Source organism: Trichoderma ghanense, assembly GCF_004382785.1.
Source record: "Trichoderma ghanense strain CCMA-1212 chromosome Unknown scaffold_6, whole genome shotgun sequence".
NCBI classification, from domain to species: Eukaryota; Fungi; Ascomycota; class Sordariomycetes; order Hypocreales; family Hypocreaceae; genus Trichoderma; species Trichoderma ghanense.
The window spans coordinates 1,022,145-1,039,462 of NW_027395669.1; the positions used below are offsets into that span (position 1 = coordinate 1,022,145).

General features: G+C 54.6%; 4 protein-coding genes across 4 annotated transcripts; all 4 read left to right on the forward strand.

The window, feature by feature from the left end:
* Positions 1 to 2,847: 2,847 nt before the first annotated feature.
* Positions 2,848 to 4,538, forward strand: CCMA1212_005945 (uncharacterized protein; the record flags this gene model as incomplete). The annotated part of the gene is made up of 3 exons (XM_073703189.1): positions 2,848 to 3,430; positions 3,506 to 4,257; positions 4,320 to 4,538. 3 exons carry the CDS (start codon positions 2,848 to 2,850, stop codon positions 4,536 to 4,538), a joined length of 1,554 nt encoding a protein of 517 aa, XP_073558326.1.
* Positions 4,539 to 7,076: 2,538 nt separating this feature from the next.
* Positions 7,077 to 10,202, forward strand: CCMA1212_005946 (Importin subunit beta-1; the record flags this gene model as incomplete). Its single annotated transcript, XM_073703190.1, has 6 exons — positions 7,077 to 7,125; positions 7,330 to 7,388; positions 7,480 to 9,465; positions 9,532 to 9,775; positions 9,840 to 9,948; positions 10,013 to 10,202. The coding sequence occupies 6 exons, from the start codon at positions 7,077 to 7,079 to the stop codon at positions 10,200 to 10,202; spliced, it is 2,637 nt and encodes an 878-aa protein (XP_073558323.1).
* A 2,355-nt stretch (positions 10,203 to 12,557) lies between these two features.
* CCMA1212_005947 (uncharacterized protein) lies at positions 12,558 to 14,109 on the forward strand (the record flags this gene model as incomplete). Its single annotated transcript, XM_073703191.1, has 2 exons — positions 12,558 to 13,440; positions 13,505 to 14,109. Coding segments are annotated over 2 exons (1,488 nt in total), but the record flags the coding sequence as incomplete, so codon positions are not given.
* Positions 14,110 to 14,891: 782 nt separating this feature from the next.
* On the forward strand, positions 14,892 to 17,147 carry CCMA1212_005948 (Meiotic recombination protein rec8; the record flags this gene model as incomplete). The annotated part of the gene is made up of 4 exons (XM_073703192.1): positions 14,892 to 14,910; positions 14,971 to 15,007; positions 15,066 to 15,338; positions 15,398 to 17,147. 4 exons carry the CDS (start codon positions 14,892 to 14,894, stop codon positions 17,145 to 17,147), a joined length of 2,079 nt encoding a protein of 692 aa, XP_073558330.1.
* Between the last annotated feature and the right edge of the window lie 171 nt (positions 17,148 to 17,318).

Sequence of the window (17,318 nt, forward strand, 5' to 3'; positions counted from 1 at the left end):
AAATTCGCGAATTCGAGGCTCGAGACACACACCACAGGATCTCATGGTGTTTGGCGACACACCACACACACACACACACACCACACACACACACACACACCACACACACACAAAGACACACAGACACACCACTTTTCTTCGGATCAGAGGTAGAGGAGGGGTCACGATGGCCGGGGCTTGGTGACGGCATGTGACGGTGTTATTTCAGTTTCGAACTTGCAAAGTACATGCAGTAGCTCCTGGCACTACTTTGGGGGGGAACGGGTATCAGTGACGCAATGTTTTTTTTTTTTTTTTTTCTCTGCTTCCACTTTCTTCTTCTCTTTTTATTGACTGCTTGTCTTTTTGGTGTACGTAGGTATTGTTTCGTGGCCTGTGGGAATATTTGCTTTGTTTCGCCATGGTCTGCATGATTTGAGCAACAGAATGGAGGAGATATGGAGTCGGGCTCTCATCAAGGTGCACTTTTGCTTCCAGCGTCGTTTGCGGCGCAAGTCACCGGATGGGTCACACTGTCTGCGAACGCCCTTTGAGGGGGGACCACATGCAAATTACTTCAAGACCCAAGGTAAAATGCACCAATTTCAAGTACGAGATGCATACACTTTGGGTTCGCCGCATCGAGCATAGAGTTTGGATCCAGCCATGTGTGTCTTTTTCATGCATTGTTTAACACCTTGGTTTTCCAATTTAAAATGACTTGTCTTGGTTTTCTTTGAAGGCTGTTGTTCTTCGAGAAGGTCATGGAAGAAGAGCCAAGCAAAAAAGGCAAGGAAAGAAAAGAAGGGCTACTGTAAGGCAGGTATCAACTGAACCTGTGGGGGGGGGGCGGAAGTATGCCTAACCACTGCAGGGGGGAAGAAAAACTTGGTACTTTGTATTTGATGCCATCATCTTTGTCGTGAACAGAGAATGAAAGAGTCAGACAGACAGAGAGACGTGAGAGAGCGAGAGAGAAGGAAAGCGAAAGAAAAAAAAAAAAACCCGCATGATGGAGCGCTGCAGCCCATGGCTGGCTTGGCTCTAGCTCGCATGCATCATTGCGTCAGGCGCGAAATACGACTTTTCCGACTAGTTACCAAGGATCTGTAAAGTAGCAGCAAGCAGCAGGTTGGGCTGGAATTGGAGAGGTTGGTGGTGGTCCTTTCACAGCCCCTCTACGGAGTCTAGGTCGATGGGGAAGTAAGGGAAAACTAGTAGGGGGAGGAAGAAGAAGAAGAGCCGGGGATGATGGAGGGGAAACAGAAGCAGAAGCTGGACAGTGACAGGGAGAGAGATGGATGCTGATGCTGCTGCTGCGCCTTTTGGGCTGGCGGGGTTGGTTGGTTGGTGGGTGGTTCTTTGCTAGGGAGGGCCCATGATGGACCGAGCCGCTGCTAAGATGGGAGGCGTAGCAGCCACTGGGTTCATGTTCCTGATTGTCGTGATACCGTTGATTACTTAAGACTGAATATTTACTTGGTTTGATAGAATCTGATCATGGTTTGACCAGTTTGTTTCATATTTTCGGTGCCCAACTCAACAGGTAGAGTCGGTCATTCAGGTCTGGTGTTAGTGGTACATAGCAGAGCAGCCCAGGCCGGGGTAAACGGCGTCATCACCGCCATCGGTGCTGCAATCAGATACCTGGAGCAGCTTCCAGCACCACCACCTCCCTTCCTTGACTGCCCGCGCATCAACCTCACAATGACTGTCCGGTATCTCTCCCGCGTGCTCCATCCGGGTGCATCGCGAATGCATGCAACTGCTCCCCAGCCGGCCTTTGTAACAAAGCACATCGGACAGGTCGCCAATTTCCCAGAAAGCAAGCAAGCAAGCAACCGCCATGCAGGACCCCCGCTCAGGCTCCGAAAGTCAAAGCCGGGCGAAAGAGAAGGAGGGGGAGGATGGATATAGAGAAGGAAGAAGCATCCAGCAGTGTTTCGACATTTGCAACAAAAGACAGAGAATGCCGGAGAAAACGAGAGATGGAACACGAGAGTCACAGAAGGCACTCCTCCAGACCTCTCAAGCTCGGTAGATACGATACGAACGCATGATTGATCCCTTCGAGTGGCGCCTCTCGGGCCCCCCCTGGCTCGTTTTCGGGCCTCCAATACATGACACACAAGACATCCGGCCAGGTCAGGTTCCAGCAGCAGCAACTTTTTGATCGCCTGAGCCAGTTTCTGGCCCTTGGCCCGTCCTGTCTGCTGCCCGGGGATGACGTTGGCCAGCCCCCTGTCGCCAGCTGATACTGCCTTGCTGCCTCTAAAAAAGTCATCACTGCCCCCCTCGCAGCCGTTGGCGCCCGCCTTTTTGCTGGGCTCGGAACTGCTCAAAACCAGGCACTTCGATCGACTTCTCTTCTTTGGCCTCCAACCTCTCGCTTTGTCTCCCCCCAGACGCAGCTTGTTGCTCAAACGAACTTCTGCTTGCATCCGTAACAGCTCCTTTGTGCGCATCGAGCCTTCGACCGTTTGCTTTTTGCCCTGTGCACGGGTTTTCCAGCTTCCCTTTGTTGAACTGTGAGTTGTCATTCTCTGGCCCTTCCCTGTCGACCTGCCGGGATCTCTCGCCAAAATAAAAAGCACACGAGAGAGACGAGGGAAAACGTCACAAGGCAGGCCATTTTGTCTCAGCCGCATGACGTTCCCACCTTTGCTTGGACCCCGCTCGTCGACTCCTCCCCGCTGATACAAGTACTGACCCTGAGCAGAGCAAGCCGTTCTCTCTTGTTTGCTGTCCGTACAACAACAACTTTGCACACCCAAAGCATTAGTATACCCGAGGTACACGGGAATAGCCTCAGCCTGAGCGACTTTTGTTTGCAGCTGCGAGCCCGGAAGCCGCAGACAGACACACAGCATGGCCTACCGAGACCAGGACTACCGCCGGTCCGCCGTCGAGTTTGATGACACCATCCGCACACGCACCGTCACCCGCAGCCCCGCGCCTCCCACTCCGCGCTCCCGCCGCGGCGAGTTCGAGGAGTTTGACGTGCGCATCCGCGAGCGAGATGGCGACCTGCCCGACTTCCTGAGGTCGTCGCGGAGGCCCGAGGCCGGCCCCATGGTGCTGCGCCAGCGCGAGGCCGACCCCTACGACCGCCCTCCGCGGGAGCCCAGCCCGATCCGCTTCCGCGAGGAGCGCATCGTCCGCAGGGCCCAGAGCGTCTCGCCCTCAGAGCCCGAGCGGGAGCGCTCGCGCACCCGCATCGTCGAGAAGATCCGCAGCCCGTCTGTCGCCCGCCGCAGGTCGCCCTCGCCCCGGGCTGTTCGCTATGTCGAGCCCTCTGACGCCACCTCGGAGCACATCCGCATCGTCGAGCGCGAGCGTGAGCGTGAGCGGGTGCCGTCGCCGTCGCCCTCACCGCCGCCCGCGCCGCCCGTCATCCGCGGGCCCGTGATTGAGCGCGAGGTCATTACTCACTACACAGACATTGACCATGGTGAGTGTTTTTTTTTCTCGTTCGAAAATGTTGTTGTCGTCGAATAGACTTTGATACTAACCGACGCCTCCCCAGGAATGATCCAGGCCAGGCCGCCGTCCCCGCCTCCCGCGCCACGGCCCCGCCAGCGGGAGCGCGAGCGCGATATCCGGGAGACGGACATTGACATTCAGCTGTCCAAGGGCCGCACCGAGGTCGAGGTCGACTTCCACCGATCCGCCAGCCGCACTCGCTCCAAGAGCCGCGAGAGGCGCTCCAGCCGCTTCTACGACGATGACATTGTCATCCGCCGTGACCTCAAGATTGATGAGACCAAGGGCCGCCGGAGGGCTCACTCGGCCGCTCCCCGCCCCGTCGAGGACGACGAGGCCGAGTACATCACGTCCAAGGTCGACTCCCGTGGCCGCATGGGCGAGGCCTGGGGCGGCGCCACCAAGGCCTGGACCATTGTCGACGTGCCTCCGGGAACTGAGCGGATACGCATGGACGGCGTTGGCGGCGCAACCACCGACACCACCTGGACCAAGTACAGCGGCGTGCGGAGGACCAAGTTCATCCCGGAGCGGGAGAGGGACCGAGACGACCTGTCCAACCGTGCGCCCTCGCCGCCTCCCGTCAGGGGCGAGCGGGTCAGCGTCTCCGTCCTCGACCGTGAGCGCGAGATTGAAATCGACCGGAGGATCGGCCGTTCTCCCGCTCCCGCCCCGCCCAAGGAGATGTGGACCGAGATCACCAAGGACCTGGTCATCCGCGAGGCCATTGAGGAGCTTGGCTACGAGTACGAGGAGACGGACATGTTCTTCTACATTATGGACTATCTGAAATATGTAAGTTGCCTTTTTAGCTGCGTCCCTCTCACGAAAGCAGTCTGCTTACACAAGAGTTACAGGATGATGTGCTTCAGTTGACTGAGCTCTCTGATGACATTCGACGGTCTAAGCGACAGCGAGCGCGCGAGAGCATTCGCTTCGAATTCGACCGGGAGCGTGACTACTACGAAGACGACCGACGGAGCTACGACAGGCGCGCAGCTCCTCGGCGGGACGACCGCATCCGGGAGACGGAGATCATCTACGACCGCGACCGCGCCCCTACTCGCTATCGTTGAAGCCTGACATCCAGTACCGTTGGATGAATATTGGTTCAAAAGGAGATGGACGAGATGTGCATGGATGTGATATAAACTGATTTGGTTGGACATCTTTTTTTTTTTCCCTTCTTCTTTTCTGGGGGAGATTGAGCGTGACTGAGAAATTGGATGGCTTATGATCTGTGGCTGCTTTTCTCATGTCTTATGATCCATGACTGTTTGATGACGGATGGGAGTTTGATCGACTTCTTTACTTCTTTCTTCGACCATTTTCTTGATTTCTTTTTTTTTCCATACATGTAATGAATAACGAAAAAGGCAAATAAACAACTTTACATAAATCATGTTGCCTTGCCTTATCTGGTGTGCTGTTGACTGAGGGCGATGAGCTTATTCAACAGCAAGTATTCGTTGATTATCTCCATGCATTCGGCACATCTCAGCTGATCGGCTAAAGAATACTCTCGTGTCGGATGATGAAAATTCGATACATGTCAACGAGTTCAAAGCCCTGGCAGATTATTTTTGCACCTCACTAGGTACATATAAAGCACTTGAGTTCCATGGTTTTCGTTCTGGAGTGTGGAACAGCACGCATGCTTGATGTGGTGCATGTCTCGCATCTCGGGTTGCCGTGGACGCTGTGTGGAGATTTCTGTTTTTCCATTCTTTATCCCCCATCTACAGAGCCTGAGACACAAGAACTGTTTTGAGCGGGAAATAATAGAAGCTGTTGGAAAGAATGCTGTGTGTGATTGATTGAATAAGAGCCTTCGTGGCTAGGCAGAGTCCTGCGAATACTGTGTGAGTGAAGTCTCGAAACGCAGCAGTGCCGTCACGGCACTGTTTGGTTCAACTGCAACCCGCAATACAGGTGCCGTCAGAAACGGCATCGTCATCGTCATCACATGACAGCAGCAACAGAGAAGCGCCAGACCAGACGCAGTACTACAACTACTATACAAATCTGGACTATGTCCGCAGCAGATGGAATCGCACATTCAAATGACGTAGAAAATGCTCTCCTTGCCTATCTTGACCTATCTCGTCTCTCTACATACGGGCTAGATCTACCTACAAGCAGATCCCGGCGTCCAAGAGCTCCAGAAGTGCAAGTCAGATAAACATCAGATCAAATGCATGTGCTCACGGCCTTTTCCTCCTTGGCAAACCTCTCGACCGCACCCGCCCCGCTTCCACCATGTATTTTTCTTCTATCAACTTCTGTCTCTCTGCAGTTGGTTCTAAAACTTTTTGCCGCGCTCCGCTTGCGTTAAACGAGGTTTTGCCGAACTGGCTCAGACACAACCCCTCCTTGGCCCCCGCTGCAAACCCGCCACGGCTGGCGCTGATTCGTCCCTCGGTGGTCGTTCCGCTGGGGAAAAACATCCGCCCGGCGCGCCTTGCCCTTCACCTCTCGTCAGCTTTTGCCGCTACTGGGCTGCGGTGCTGCTGGTCAAGGTGTTTCGGGTGCTGTGCAGGTGTCGGTTTACAGCGCTCTCAGGCCAGTCGATCGGCGCCCCGGCCCATCCTCGCTCACTGGAAGCTCGCCCTGGGACTGCCCTGAGCGGCCCCCGGAAGCACCGCCCAAACGCCGCCACCTGCTCGCTGTAGTGGGCTCACTAGCGGTGCTGCTCACTGACGTGCACGCCGCCCAGCTCAGCTGCGGAGGAACCGAGACTGGCGATTGACGGAAACTCTATTCTCTGTCGCATTCTTGACGTTTTGCACCATCCAATCTCAGCATACCGTACCTCCAGCTCTCTGTCTGTCTGTTTTCTCTGTCACTTCTCTCCTTGTCGTTGCCCCTGTTTCAGATCAGACAAAACAACAGTCGTCGGCCCGGCCACAGCCTGTCGAGTCTCGTGACTGGCATCTCAACCATTTCCCGTCTTTTTTGGCTCGTCCAGTCTTGTCCCACCCACGTCACTCGCCGCCATTCCCACAGCCCGGCACGCTCTTTAGCACCTAACCCCTCTAGAGTGATAGCGCCTAAACAAGGCACGCAGGCGCTGCAGCTGCAAGCAAGTGGCGGTAGCAACTCGGGCCCCCGTCATCCCACAGAAAACTTACCCCCCCTTGCCGACGCTTTTTCTATTTGGAGGCAGACCCTCTGTGCGATTCCTCGACCCTATTCGCTCTCTTCTTCCATTCTCTGCGTCTTGCTTCTGACCGTAATACATACAGCCAGGCAGCTGTTGGGATCCTCCTCACGGTTCGGCCAAGATTGTCGAAAAAAAAGACTACATCACCAAAAAAAAAAAGAGCCAAAACAAATAGACCGCCCTTTTTCCTTTTTTTTCTGCCTTGTCGCGCAAACCCAGCTACGTGTATCCCGCGAGGCTACCTTTTTTTTCCTTTTTTTTTCCTTTCTATTTTTCCTCTTTTTTTTTTCTCTCCGACTCCGCCTTGAAAACCTCCCCCGCGTCTACGCCCTTCTTTCCCCCTTTGGTCCAACACGTGTGTGGCCGCTCAGCACAACAGGGCGTTTTCCCACCAGCATCAGCGACGACCTGCGGACGACGCATGACAGGAACGCTTTAAAAGACCGCCATCATGTCGAGCTCAGAGATTAATACGGTGCTCGCCAACTCGCTGTCGCCAGGTTAGTACGAGCAGATGGAACGAAACAGTCGATGCCGCAGAAGCCCTCTCGACGCCCCTCAGAGGGGCACTTTGTTTGCTCGGATATCACCTCCAGCCCACAACAACAAAGACAACAACCCATGAGCGGGATAGAGAGGGCGACTGGGAGAGAGGGCTTCAACTACAGAGCATCGTTAGCTGACTGATAGGCGAAAACTCACAGATGCGAACCTGCGAAACGCCGCCGAACAGCAACTCACTCAGGCAGCGGAGAGTAACTTCGTACGTCCTCAGCCACACCTCCCTTGAAAAACACCGCCGAAGACCCGATCGCAGACACTGACAATATCTTTTTCATCTTCTTCTCGTATAGCCGCTCTATCTCGCTACACTCGTTCAAGAGCTCGCAAATGAGCAAGCGGATGGCTCCATCCGAGCCGCCGCCGGTATTGCCCTCAAGAACGCCTTCACAGCCAGGGACTTTGCCCGGCAACAGGAGCTCCAATCAAAATGGCTCCAGCAAACGGACGACGAGACGAAGAACCGGGTCAAGCAGCTGACACTGCAGACCCTGTCCTCGAGCAACGCCCAGGCCGGCACTGCTGCCGCCCAAGTCATCTCCTCCATCGCCGCCATCGAGCTGCCCCGCAACCAGTGGCCGGATCTGCTGTCCTTCCTCGTCAAGAACGTGAGCGAGGGCGCCGACCACCAGAAGCAGGCCTCGCTCACCACCATTGGCTACATCTGCGAAAGCCAGGACTCGGAGCTGCGACTGGCTCTCGTGTCCCACTCCAACGCCATCTTGACGGCCGTCGTGCAGGGCGCCCGCAAGGAGGAGACCAACGTCGAGGTCCGGCTCGCCGCCATCACCGCGCTGGGCGACTCGCTCGAGTTCGTCGCCAACAACTTCAAGCATGAGGGCGAGCGCAACTACATCATGCAGGTCGTCTGCGAGGCCACCCAGGCCGACGACTCGCGCATCCAGCAGGGCGCCTTTGGCTGCCTGAACCGCATCATGGCTCTCTACTACGAGAACATGCGCTTCTACATGGAGAAGGCCCTCTTTGGCCTGACCATTCTCGGGATGAAATCCGAGGACGAGGACGTGGCCAAGCTGGCCGTCGAATTCTGGAGCACCGTTTGCGAGGAGGAGATCTCCATCGAGGACGATAACTCACAGGTCGAGAGCGCGGACCAGATGCGCTCCTTCTACAACTTTGCCCGCGTGGCCGCCAACGAGGTCGTCCCCGTCCTGCTGACGCTCCTGACCAAGCAGGACGAGGATGCCACCGACGACGAGTACAACCTGTCCCGCGCCGCCTACCAGTGCCTGCAGCTCTACTCCCAGGCCGTCAACTCCACCATCATTGCGCCCGTCCTGTCCTTTGTCGAGGCGAATCTGAGGTCGGATGACTGGCACAACCGGGACGCTGCCGTCTCCGCCTTTGGCGCGATCATGGAGGGACCTGATGAGAAGGTCCTGGAGCCCATCGTGAAGCAGGCCCTTCCCGTCCTCATCACCATGATGGACGACTCGTCCCTCCAGGTCAGGGACTCCACCGCCTATGCCCTGGGCCGCGTCACCGAGGCGTGCTCAGAGGCCATTGATCCCCAGCAGCATCTCCCCACGCTGATTGCGTCGCTCTTCAAGGGCCTCATCAGCAACGCCAAGATGGCCCCCTCTTGCTGCTGGGCCCTGATGAACCTTGCCGAGCGCTTCGCCGGCGACTATGGTGCCCCGACCAACCCCATCACCCCCCACTTCAACCAGGCCGTCAGCTCCCTGCTGGATGTTACTGCTACCGGACGCCAGGATACGGAGACGTCGGTGCGCACCGCTGCCTACGAGGTTCTCAACGTATTTGTTCAGAACTCTGCTTCCGAGAGCCTCCCGGCCGTCGCATCGCTGTCTGATGTCATCATCAAGCGTCTGGAGGAGACCATCCCCCTGCAGTCCCAGGTCGTCAGCGTCGAGGACAAGCTGACGCTGGAAGAAATGCAAAACAGCCTGTGCGCCGTTCTCCAGGCCATCATCTCGCGTCTCGACAAGGAGATTGCCCCCCAGGGCGACCGCATCATGCAGGTCCTCCTTCAGATCCTCAGCACCATCGGAGGGAAGTCGAGCGTCCCAGAGGCCGTCTTCGCCACCATCAGCGCCCTTGCCACTACAATGGAAGAAGACTTCGTCAAGTACATGGAGGCTTTCGTTCCGTTCCTGTATAACGCGCTTGGCAACCAGGACGAGCCCAGCCTCTGCTCGATGGCCATTGGCCTCGTCAGCGACATTACGCGATCCATGGGCGAGCGCAGCCAGCCCTACTGCGATAACTTTATGAACTATCTCCTCAACAACCTAAGGGTGAGTCCTTTCTTTCGCTTTACTACCCATGTTTCTTCTAACGTGGCTGACTCTTTCATCGCACAGAGTACGACCCTTGCCAACCAGTTCAAGCCTGCTATCCTGCAGTGCTTTGGAGATATCGCTGGCGCCATTGGAGGTCACTTTGAGACCTACCTCTCGGTCGTTGCCCAGGTTCTGGAGCAGGCATCCACTGTTACCGCAACCCCTGATGGCCCCGACGAGATGTATTATTATGTCATCTCTCTGCGAGAAGGGATCATGGATGCGTGGGGTGGCATTATTGGCGCCATGAAGTCCAGCGGAAAGAGTATGACATTCGACCCTACTTCCCCCCCTTACTTTGACTCATAGCGCTGACCGATTTTCTACAGCCCAAGTCCTCCAGCCATATGTTCCCGCTATCTTCCAGCTTCTCAACCTCATTGCCACCGATGCCAACCGCAGCGAGTCACTCATGCGGGCGGCCATGGGAGTCATCGGGTAAGGACTGCGCTCACGCTTGAGATTTGTTCATGAGGCATGCTAACAAGTTCATTTTCCATAGTGACCTGGCCGATGCTTACCCCAACGGCGAGCTTGTTGATGCCTTCCGACAGCCCTGGTTGACTGCCATGATCAAGGAGACCAAGACCAACCGGGACTTCCAGCCACGCACCATAGAGACGGCTCGCTGGGCTCGCGAGCAGGTCAAGCGCCAGCTGGGCGGCTCACAGGGCGTCATCTCTCAGTCTTGAAGACGCAGACTTGTCTTTGACTGTGAAGGTCCGTCTCAGACGATGATGCTTCGCACGAGAAATAAGGAAGCCACGGCATCGCAGCAGCCGTATGCCGAGTCAAGGTCACCCGTTATTCCCCCACTGCCTGATATGCGGCGCATAACCCCTTATCCCCTACTCCCCAGTTCAACGCGACACAGCATAACAACACGATCTCCATGACCACTTCATGTGTATATAGACCCTATGACACTGCAGTAATCCAATACCCCTTTCCACGAAGATTTTTTTTTTCACACTACACAATATCCCTTTTTCTTTCTTCGAGTGGTTACAGTCTCCATATTGAACCCCCCTCTGCCCCATCCATCCCATTTAATCGTTTTTTCTTCCCTTTGCCCCCAAGTCATCACGATGGAATAGAGAAGTCATGTATGCCTCGCACGTATCGGAATGAGCGGCGGCGGCGAACCAAAAAGTCATGTAGAAAGGATCAGGGAGTACTAAGGAGGCCGGCTATTCATCGTTTTTGTTTTTACAGTTTTGTCTTTCCCTTCTAGGTTCTCTTCATCCCCCCAAGCAGCAATAGCAGAAGGTTAAGCCCCAGTCGGGCCAGTTTCTGTGTTGGTGTTCACAAGTCCTAGTGCATTCATCGATTTGGATGCCCCTTCGAGTGAATGGGCTTTGCATTTAGGAATGGCTCTTTTGTGATTTGGTTCTTTTGCAAGGGTCAACGAGCGGCGCGGCAGTTGGCGGGAGGAAATATCAGGGACTTCTCTTTTGGGAGCCTTGAGGAGGACTGTCTCCTTTTCAAACAGCTTGACTCGCCTTGGTTTTTTGGGTGGGAAGAAAGCAAGGACGGGGGAAGAGAGAGAGAGAGAGAGAGAAAAAGGAAGAAGTCTCCTTGTTGTTTAAAGCCGGGGCATGGCGGGAATGTAGAACTAGAAGATCAAGTGATCTGGTTCCATGTACGGTGGTTGCTCAGGCCATCGTTAGATAGTAGCGTCACAAAGTGCAAATGGAATTTTGGTTGATCCCCCCCACCACTTATAAGGAAACCATTGATTGGAGAGGTTTAGTTGATATCATAGCTTGTGATGGAAATTTGTGTGGCTTTCTCGGTTGGACTGTTGAGATTGTGGCAGCATTACATACTGTCTTGTGACACCTTTTGAGCCGGATCGGCGGGGCAGGACTGAGGTAGGGGCTCGGTTAGGTACCTAGTAGGCAGTGATTTGCCTACGTTGTCCCTACTTGTGGGATTTCAGGAGGGCTGCTTGGATTGTTGAGTTTTTGTGAGTTTGTGGCAGATGAGAAATCGCCGACTTGAAGAAGTACGGAGCACGACTTGCTTGATTCTGTGGAGAGTGTTCATATTTAGTATGCCGAACAACGGCAACCTGCCTGCTATTACCGCAGAGGCCCAGTCCTACCTACCCTGTATTGAGTGCTTCCATCAGCGTGGCATTTACGAACCGGTTATTGGTTTGACAAAGATTTCTGAAAACGGTCAGGGAACTGCTGAATGCGCGTTCTTTGCCGGTCAGCGCCTCAAATCAATTGACTTTCGGAGATTCCAGGGTGTGCCGGTGGTCGGACGTGGCTTGAGGGGAGCTGCCCTTACCTCGTTACTTGTCTGAGCAACTACGAAGAAGCAGTTCCATACAGCTTGTTGAGATGAACCGTGGGTGATGAATTGATCTCCCAGGTGTTCCAAGCGAGAGAGAGGAGAAGTTTCGTTATTCGAGGTTCTCTTTTCAGTTTCCGTTTACTTTGTTTCCGTAGAAGTACATGCCCTTCTTTTGGTGGCTGTGGATAGCACCTTGCTTCAATACGGTGTCAGTACTGCAGCTCGGGGTCGCGTGCGGGTTTATGCGAGGCATCGTTCATGTTGATGGGCTATCTGTTGGGTAGGTAGGTAGCTACCTTGTTCGTGGATCATCCATCCCTAGGTACATGGACGTAGCATGCGATGCGCCGCGACGAGCTGTTGAAGCCATATCACACACTCGCTGAGACCTCTCCGTCGTTGCTTCTATCCGATTCACACATCACTGTTGCATTCAGTTACCTGGCATCTTGTAACATCATCGTGATAACTCATATTTCTGTTGAGTGAGGGGACTATTGTGACTCGACGGATGACGTCGGTTCAACTGCACCCCCCCTCCTCCTCTCCTCATCCCCTTGCGCCTCACAAAGTCAGCTCGGCAGCCCCTTTGCGGTGCTTCGCGGAAGTTGTTGGTCCTTTTCTCTTCCCAGCATGTATATATGTACATCTGTACATCTGTCTAATACTCCTAGTTTGTTTTCCCTCTTCCTCTTGTCCTTGTTTATCATGTATTGATCTTCAACAATTTCTGTCGTTATAGACAGCGTCCGACCCAGACTTTTGCTTCAAACAAACAATCGGGGGCTCATTCCCCGTGCCTCTCGTCAACAGCGACTCTCTTACACGAGTGGTCAACAAAACCCCCATCGAGCGGCCCAGCCATGGCAAAGACGACATTCAACAGTCTCTATCCAGAGATTATTCTGAGCATCATGGAGAAGCTGCCCGATGTAGAGTCGTTAAAGTCCCTCGTTCTTGTGAACAAGCGGATACACAACATCTTCACCACTCACAAAAAAGGGGTCGTGCTTCACTCTGTCCTGAAAAACGAGCTGGGCGAGGACCTCTTCGTCCACGCCCTCGTCACCTGCCACGTCGAAAAGGTGCCCATCATGTTGCCGGCCTTTCCCGAGCTCACCGTGGGCACCATCCGCGCCCAAGTGAACCACCTTCGCAAGGTGCGGGACGAAGCCGAGGAGCTGCAAGAGGCTCTCCCTTCTGAGTCCTTTCACCCCCGGGACACGGCTCTCCGAATTACCCTGCGAGACGCGGGCCGAATGTCCCATCTGTGGAAGAAGATATCGGAGATGACGGACGCCTTCTTGAACGACTGCCGCCTAGGAGAAAGCCTCAGCTTCTATCCCATGCAAGACTCCTTCCGGGACCGGCCGGTGACGGTCGCCGAGAAGAAGAGGGTAGGACACGCGCTGTACCTGTTCCACATCCTGAGCGGCTTCTGCAAGAAGCTGTATCTGGACGTCGAGCGGACGCCGCAGGGCGAGATTGACGCCGCTAGGCTCAGCGACAGCCTGGAGAAGCTCAAGTTCTTGCAGCTGACGCTCGTGCTGCGATTCATGGCGCCGTGGGAGCTGTACGAGCTCGTTTCCCTGCAGGCGTGGGTTCGGAGGGCGTTGTATGATTTAGGTGAGTTGCTGATCGTTTCCCCCCTTGGAAAGTATGTCAACTCATGTTTTGGTTTGTCCTCCAGAAGATGATTGCTATGTGAGCGAGCGGGTTATGCCGTACGTTCTCGTTCAGGGGCTGGACCGCCTGCACCGGTGCATATGTGGGTGTGCGGGAGACGACAGAGCGCTGCGTGCTTCTGTGTTGGCGCTGAAGAGGGAGGCCAGCAAGCACAAGGCCCATGGATTCGGCATGATTCTCTCACGGGGGGAGAGGAGCAGCTGGGCGCGGAGACCGCGAGAGTTCGAAAAGTACAGGCCCTTTTGGGGAGCCAGAGACAGAGGGGGCTATAGAATCTGGCGGTACCTGGAGAGCCCACGGTGGCTGCACCCGAGCCTCACGATGCCCACTGCGTACGACGTCATGGGCATCACGCAGGGCATGCTGGACATTTGGTCGGCGGCGCTGTGGGATCCGGGGCGGTGGGACGACATCCGGCAGTCGATGATGAGGATCAACATGGTTCCGAATCCGTGGGGGAGGATTTCGTGCCATTGGGACTCGTACATGGTTGGGTGGAGGAGCGCGCTGGAGCCGGGGATGCTGCCTGGGGTGAAGAGGGAGGCGAGGCTGAGGGTGTTTTTGCGGTGGATTAGGGGGGTGTTACGGTTGAGTAGGGGGGCGTCCTGAGGCAGGGCTGGGGGGGCATTTTGGTACTAGGTTGACTCATTCTTGGAGTTTCTCTTTTCTGTTCTTTTTTTCTCTAGACGCCCTAATTCCTGAATCTTTCTTTGCTCTGGTCCTTCCAGTTACTCTTCCTTGTGGTGATCTTTGATTCCTTTACCTGATACTTTCTTCCTGTCATTAGGGGTTAAGAAATGGTTCTTTTCGTCTATAATGAAGGGTGTAAACACATGGAGATCACTGGCGCTTTTGCTAAACATAACAGGAACAAGTGCTTTGTTCTGGCATATATGATAGAACCATGAATCATATTCCCCGTCGCCGTCACAAGGATAAGCTGAAAGCTGCCCTCTGGCAACTGAAACTCTCCTCCCAAAGGCGGTGATGAAAAAAACTGCCGGGCAGCTGGCAGTTGACAGGAAGGCGGACACAGTTGTTCCTTCTTCCGCGAGCATAGAATCTCATCACGTCACGCGTTCGACGCGTTTCAAGACTTCTCGCGTCTTTCTTTCTACTTTCTTTCGATTCTTTCTCATTCCGACTTGTTTCCCAGCTTCAACGGGTTTCATCATCACCACGCATTCGTTTTCATCAGAAGGTCGGCGCGCCTGCTTGTAGAGGCTTCAAGCATATGGACCATCACCTTCTTTATCTTTGATATAATCATTGTCATCATACTCATCGGTTCATTGAGATTATTCCAAGATACTCTCAAAGGAACACCTACTTCCTGCTCCTCGTGCGAGTTGCCTCTCTTTTCTGTGGCGGCTTAGTCCCCCTATTTCACCATGTTCTACAGCCATGAGAGTAAGCCTCGAAAGCTCCCACCTATATATGATCATTCCATGTTCCTAACACTTCGTACAGTCCTAAACAACACCCAATATGGGGTTGCTACCATATGGTAAGCACTCAACTGCTCAACTGCAGACTGGCTTCCACTGACCATCATCACTATCCAGGCTGGTCGCCACGGTCGGCAAAGGAAACCAAAAGAGACTGACCAAGAAGGCGATCCAAGAGGTCAACGTCCCCAAGGCGTGCGAAAAGATCTTGGACCCAGGAGCTCCCCTCGCCCTCCGCCTCCAGGGAAACCTGCTCTACGGCGTCTCCCGCGTGTTTGCCCACCAGTGCGCCTACGTCCTCACCGACGCGGAAAAGACCCAGTCTGACATGGTGACTTTCTTTCGCATCATTCAGACCAGCGAGACCGATCCACGAGCAGGGAAGACAAAGTAAGATGGGAGATTCCATGCCTAATGACTGAAACCCAAAGCTAACGTGCTTGATCAAGGCGCCAGAATATCATGTTGGAGGATGATCCCAGCTTCGACCCCCTGGCTGCACTGCCAAACTTTGAACTGCTGCGATGGGACAAAGACCTGCTGCCGTATCCAAGCCAGGGCTCGGCGAGCAAGTTCTCCCAGATGACACCGCTCGGCACTGCGAGCCAAGGCAGTTCCTCGCCGCGCCACCCTCCTGCACTCATCAACCTCCAGCTGCCGCCTTCATCGCAGTCTGCTGCAAGTGGCCGCATTCCCTCGGACTTTGGCAACCTCAGCCCTCTGTTTGGCAAATCAATTCACCTTCCTGACGACATGGGTGAATTCCAGCCTTTTGGCGAGGATGAATTTCCATCCATCGCAGGCTGCGGTCTCGACTTTGACGGAGAAGGCAATCTCATTGGCCTTTTTGACGCAGAGCCGGAGCTACCTCCTCTTCCCGTCGCAGCAAGCCCCGTAGTTGGTCTTGGTCTCCAGCGAGTACCTAAACGGAACCGAGGAAGCATCATGGAGGAAGAAGAAAACCTCTTGGAGTTTGGGGACGACGCACAGCAAGTGGTGGAAGCGATCCAATCAGTTGAAGGAAATCAACCCATGGAAGCCCAGCAACAGGTAGCTGAGACAGCAGAAGGAGAAATTGCCCAAGCATCTGCCAGGATGGCACGATCCCGTCGACCTGGCCTGAATACTATGCTGGACACGAGCATCGCCCTTCCAAGTTCGGTGATAAGGGATTGGAGCAAGATCAATAGAGATCATGTCGCCTCGAACCTCAAGCAACCGAGAACAACTACTACTCCTGCCCAGGCGAAAAAGAATGCAATGGCGCTCCTCTACGAGTATGGCGTTGCTCATGTCGGAGCATACCACCAGAAAGCCGGCTTGGTTCACCCATTGGCCAGTGAATTTGCTGGCATCTCGTTGAAGGCTCGTCTCCAGGGACAGGAGCCAGACGAAGTCGAACAACTTGAGCCTATCAAGCGTGGTCGACGACGCAAATCAGACGAAGCATTCGATGGCGAGCAAGAAGGCGGCAATCGAAGCACAAGACCACGAATGACTGAAGACGTGGAGCTTGGGCGAGGCGAGGATCACAATGCCCCCGACGATGCACACATCATGTTTGACGACAACTCTGTTCCTGAGATTGGAATGGACGCGGCACCGCCAATGGAGGATCGCCACTCTTCCTCGATGATGCCATGGAGCCGTCCTGGCTCTGCTGTCCCTGGTTCATCTGTCAGAGGAAGCGCGCAGAAGTCAAAGGTTGCTCCAAGCCCTCTCTTCAATCGTGGAAGCGCGCTGGGTGTCATCGACCGCCACAGCGACCCTGCCGAGCCGCTCTTCGGGATGGATGACTTTGGTTCTCAAGTTTCTTCTTTCCAGATGGGCGGACCCGTTGGTCCTCTTGACTTTGACCAAGGCAATAATGATGCACAGGCGTCCACTCAGGGCCTCGACTTGACCAGCCAGAACTTCCTGGGATATGTCACGGAGCAGGCTGAAAAGACTGGAGTCACTCACAGTCGAGATCCGCGAAATCGCCGCTGGATTGATTTTGAGGAGCTGGCGGATCCCAGCACCCATACGAAAGCCATTGCCGCTCAGGCGTTTCTTCATGTGTTGTCTCTGGCGACGAAGAATGTCATTTCGGTTCGCCAAGACGGAGCTGCAGCCATGCAACCATTTGGAACTCTGCGAATTGGAGTCAAGTCCGTCAGCGAGGGCGTGTACGCGGAGTCTGACGATGAGCTTGCTTGATTTGGGCCTTTTTGAGCCGGGAACGTTTCGGGAGTTTGGGTTTGAACGACTTAAGAGGGTACGCGAACCACGCGAATAGGTATCTGATACGTTTCGACATTCAGGGGAATGCCTTCATTTGGCACACGGCGTTTGGGACACAATGACATCTCTCTTGGCATGGGGATGAAT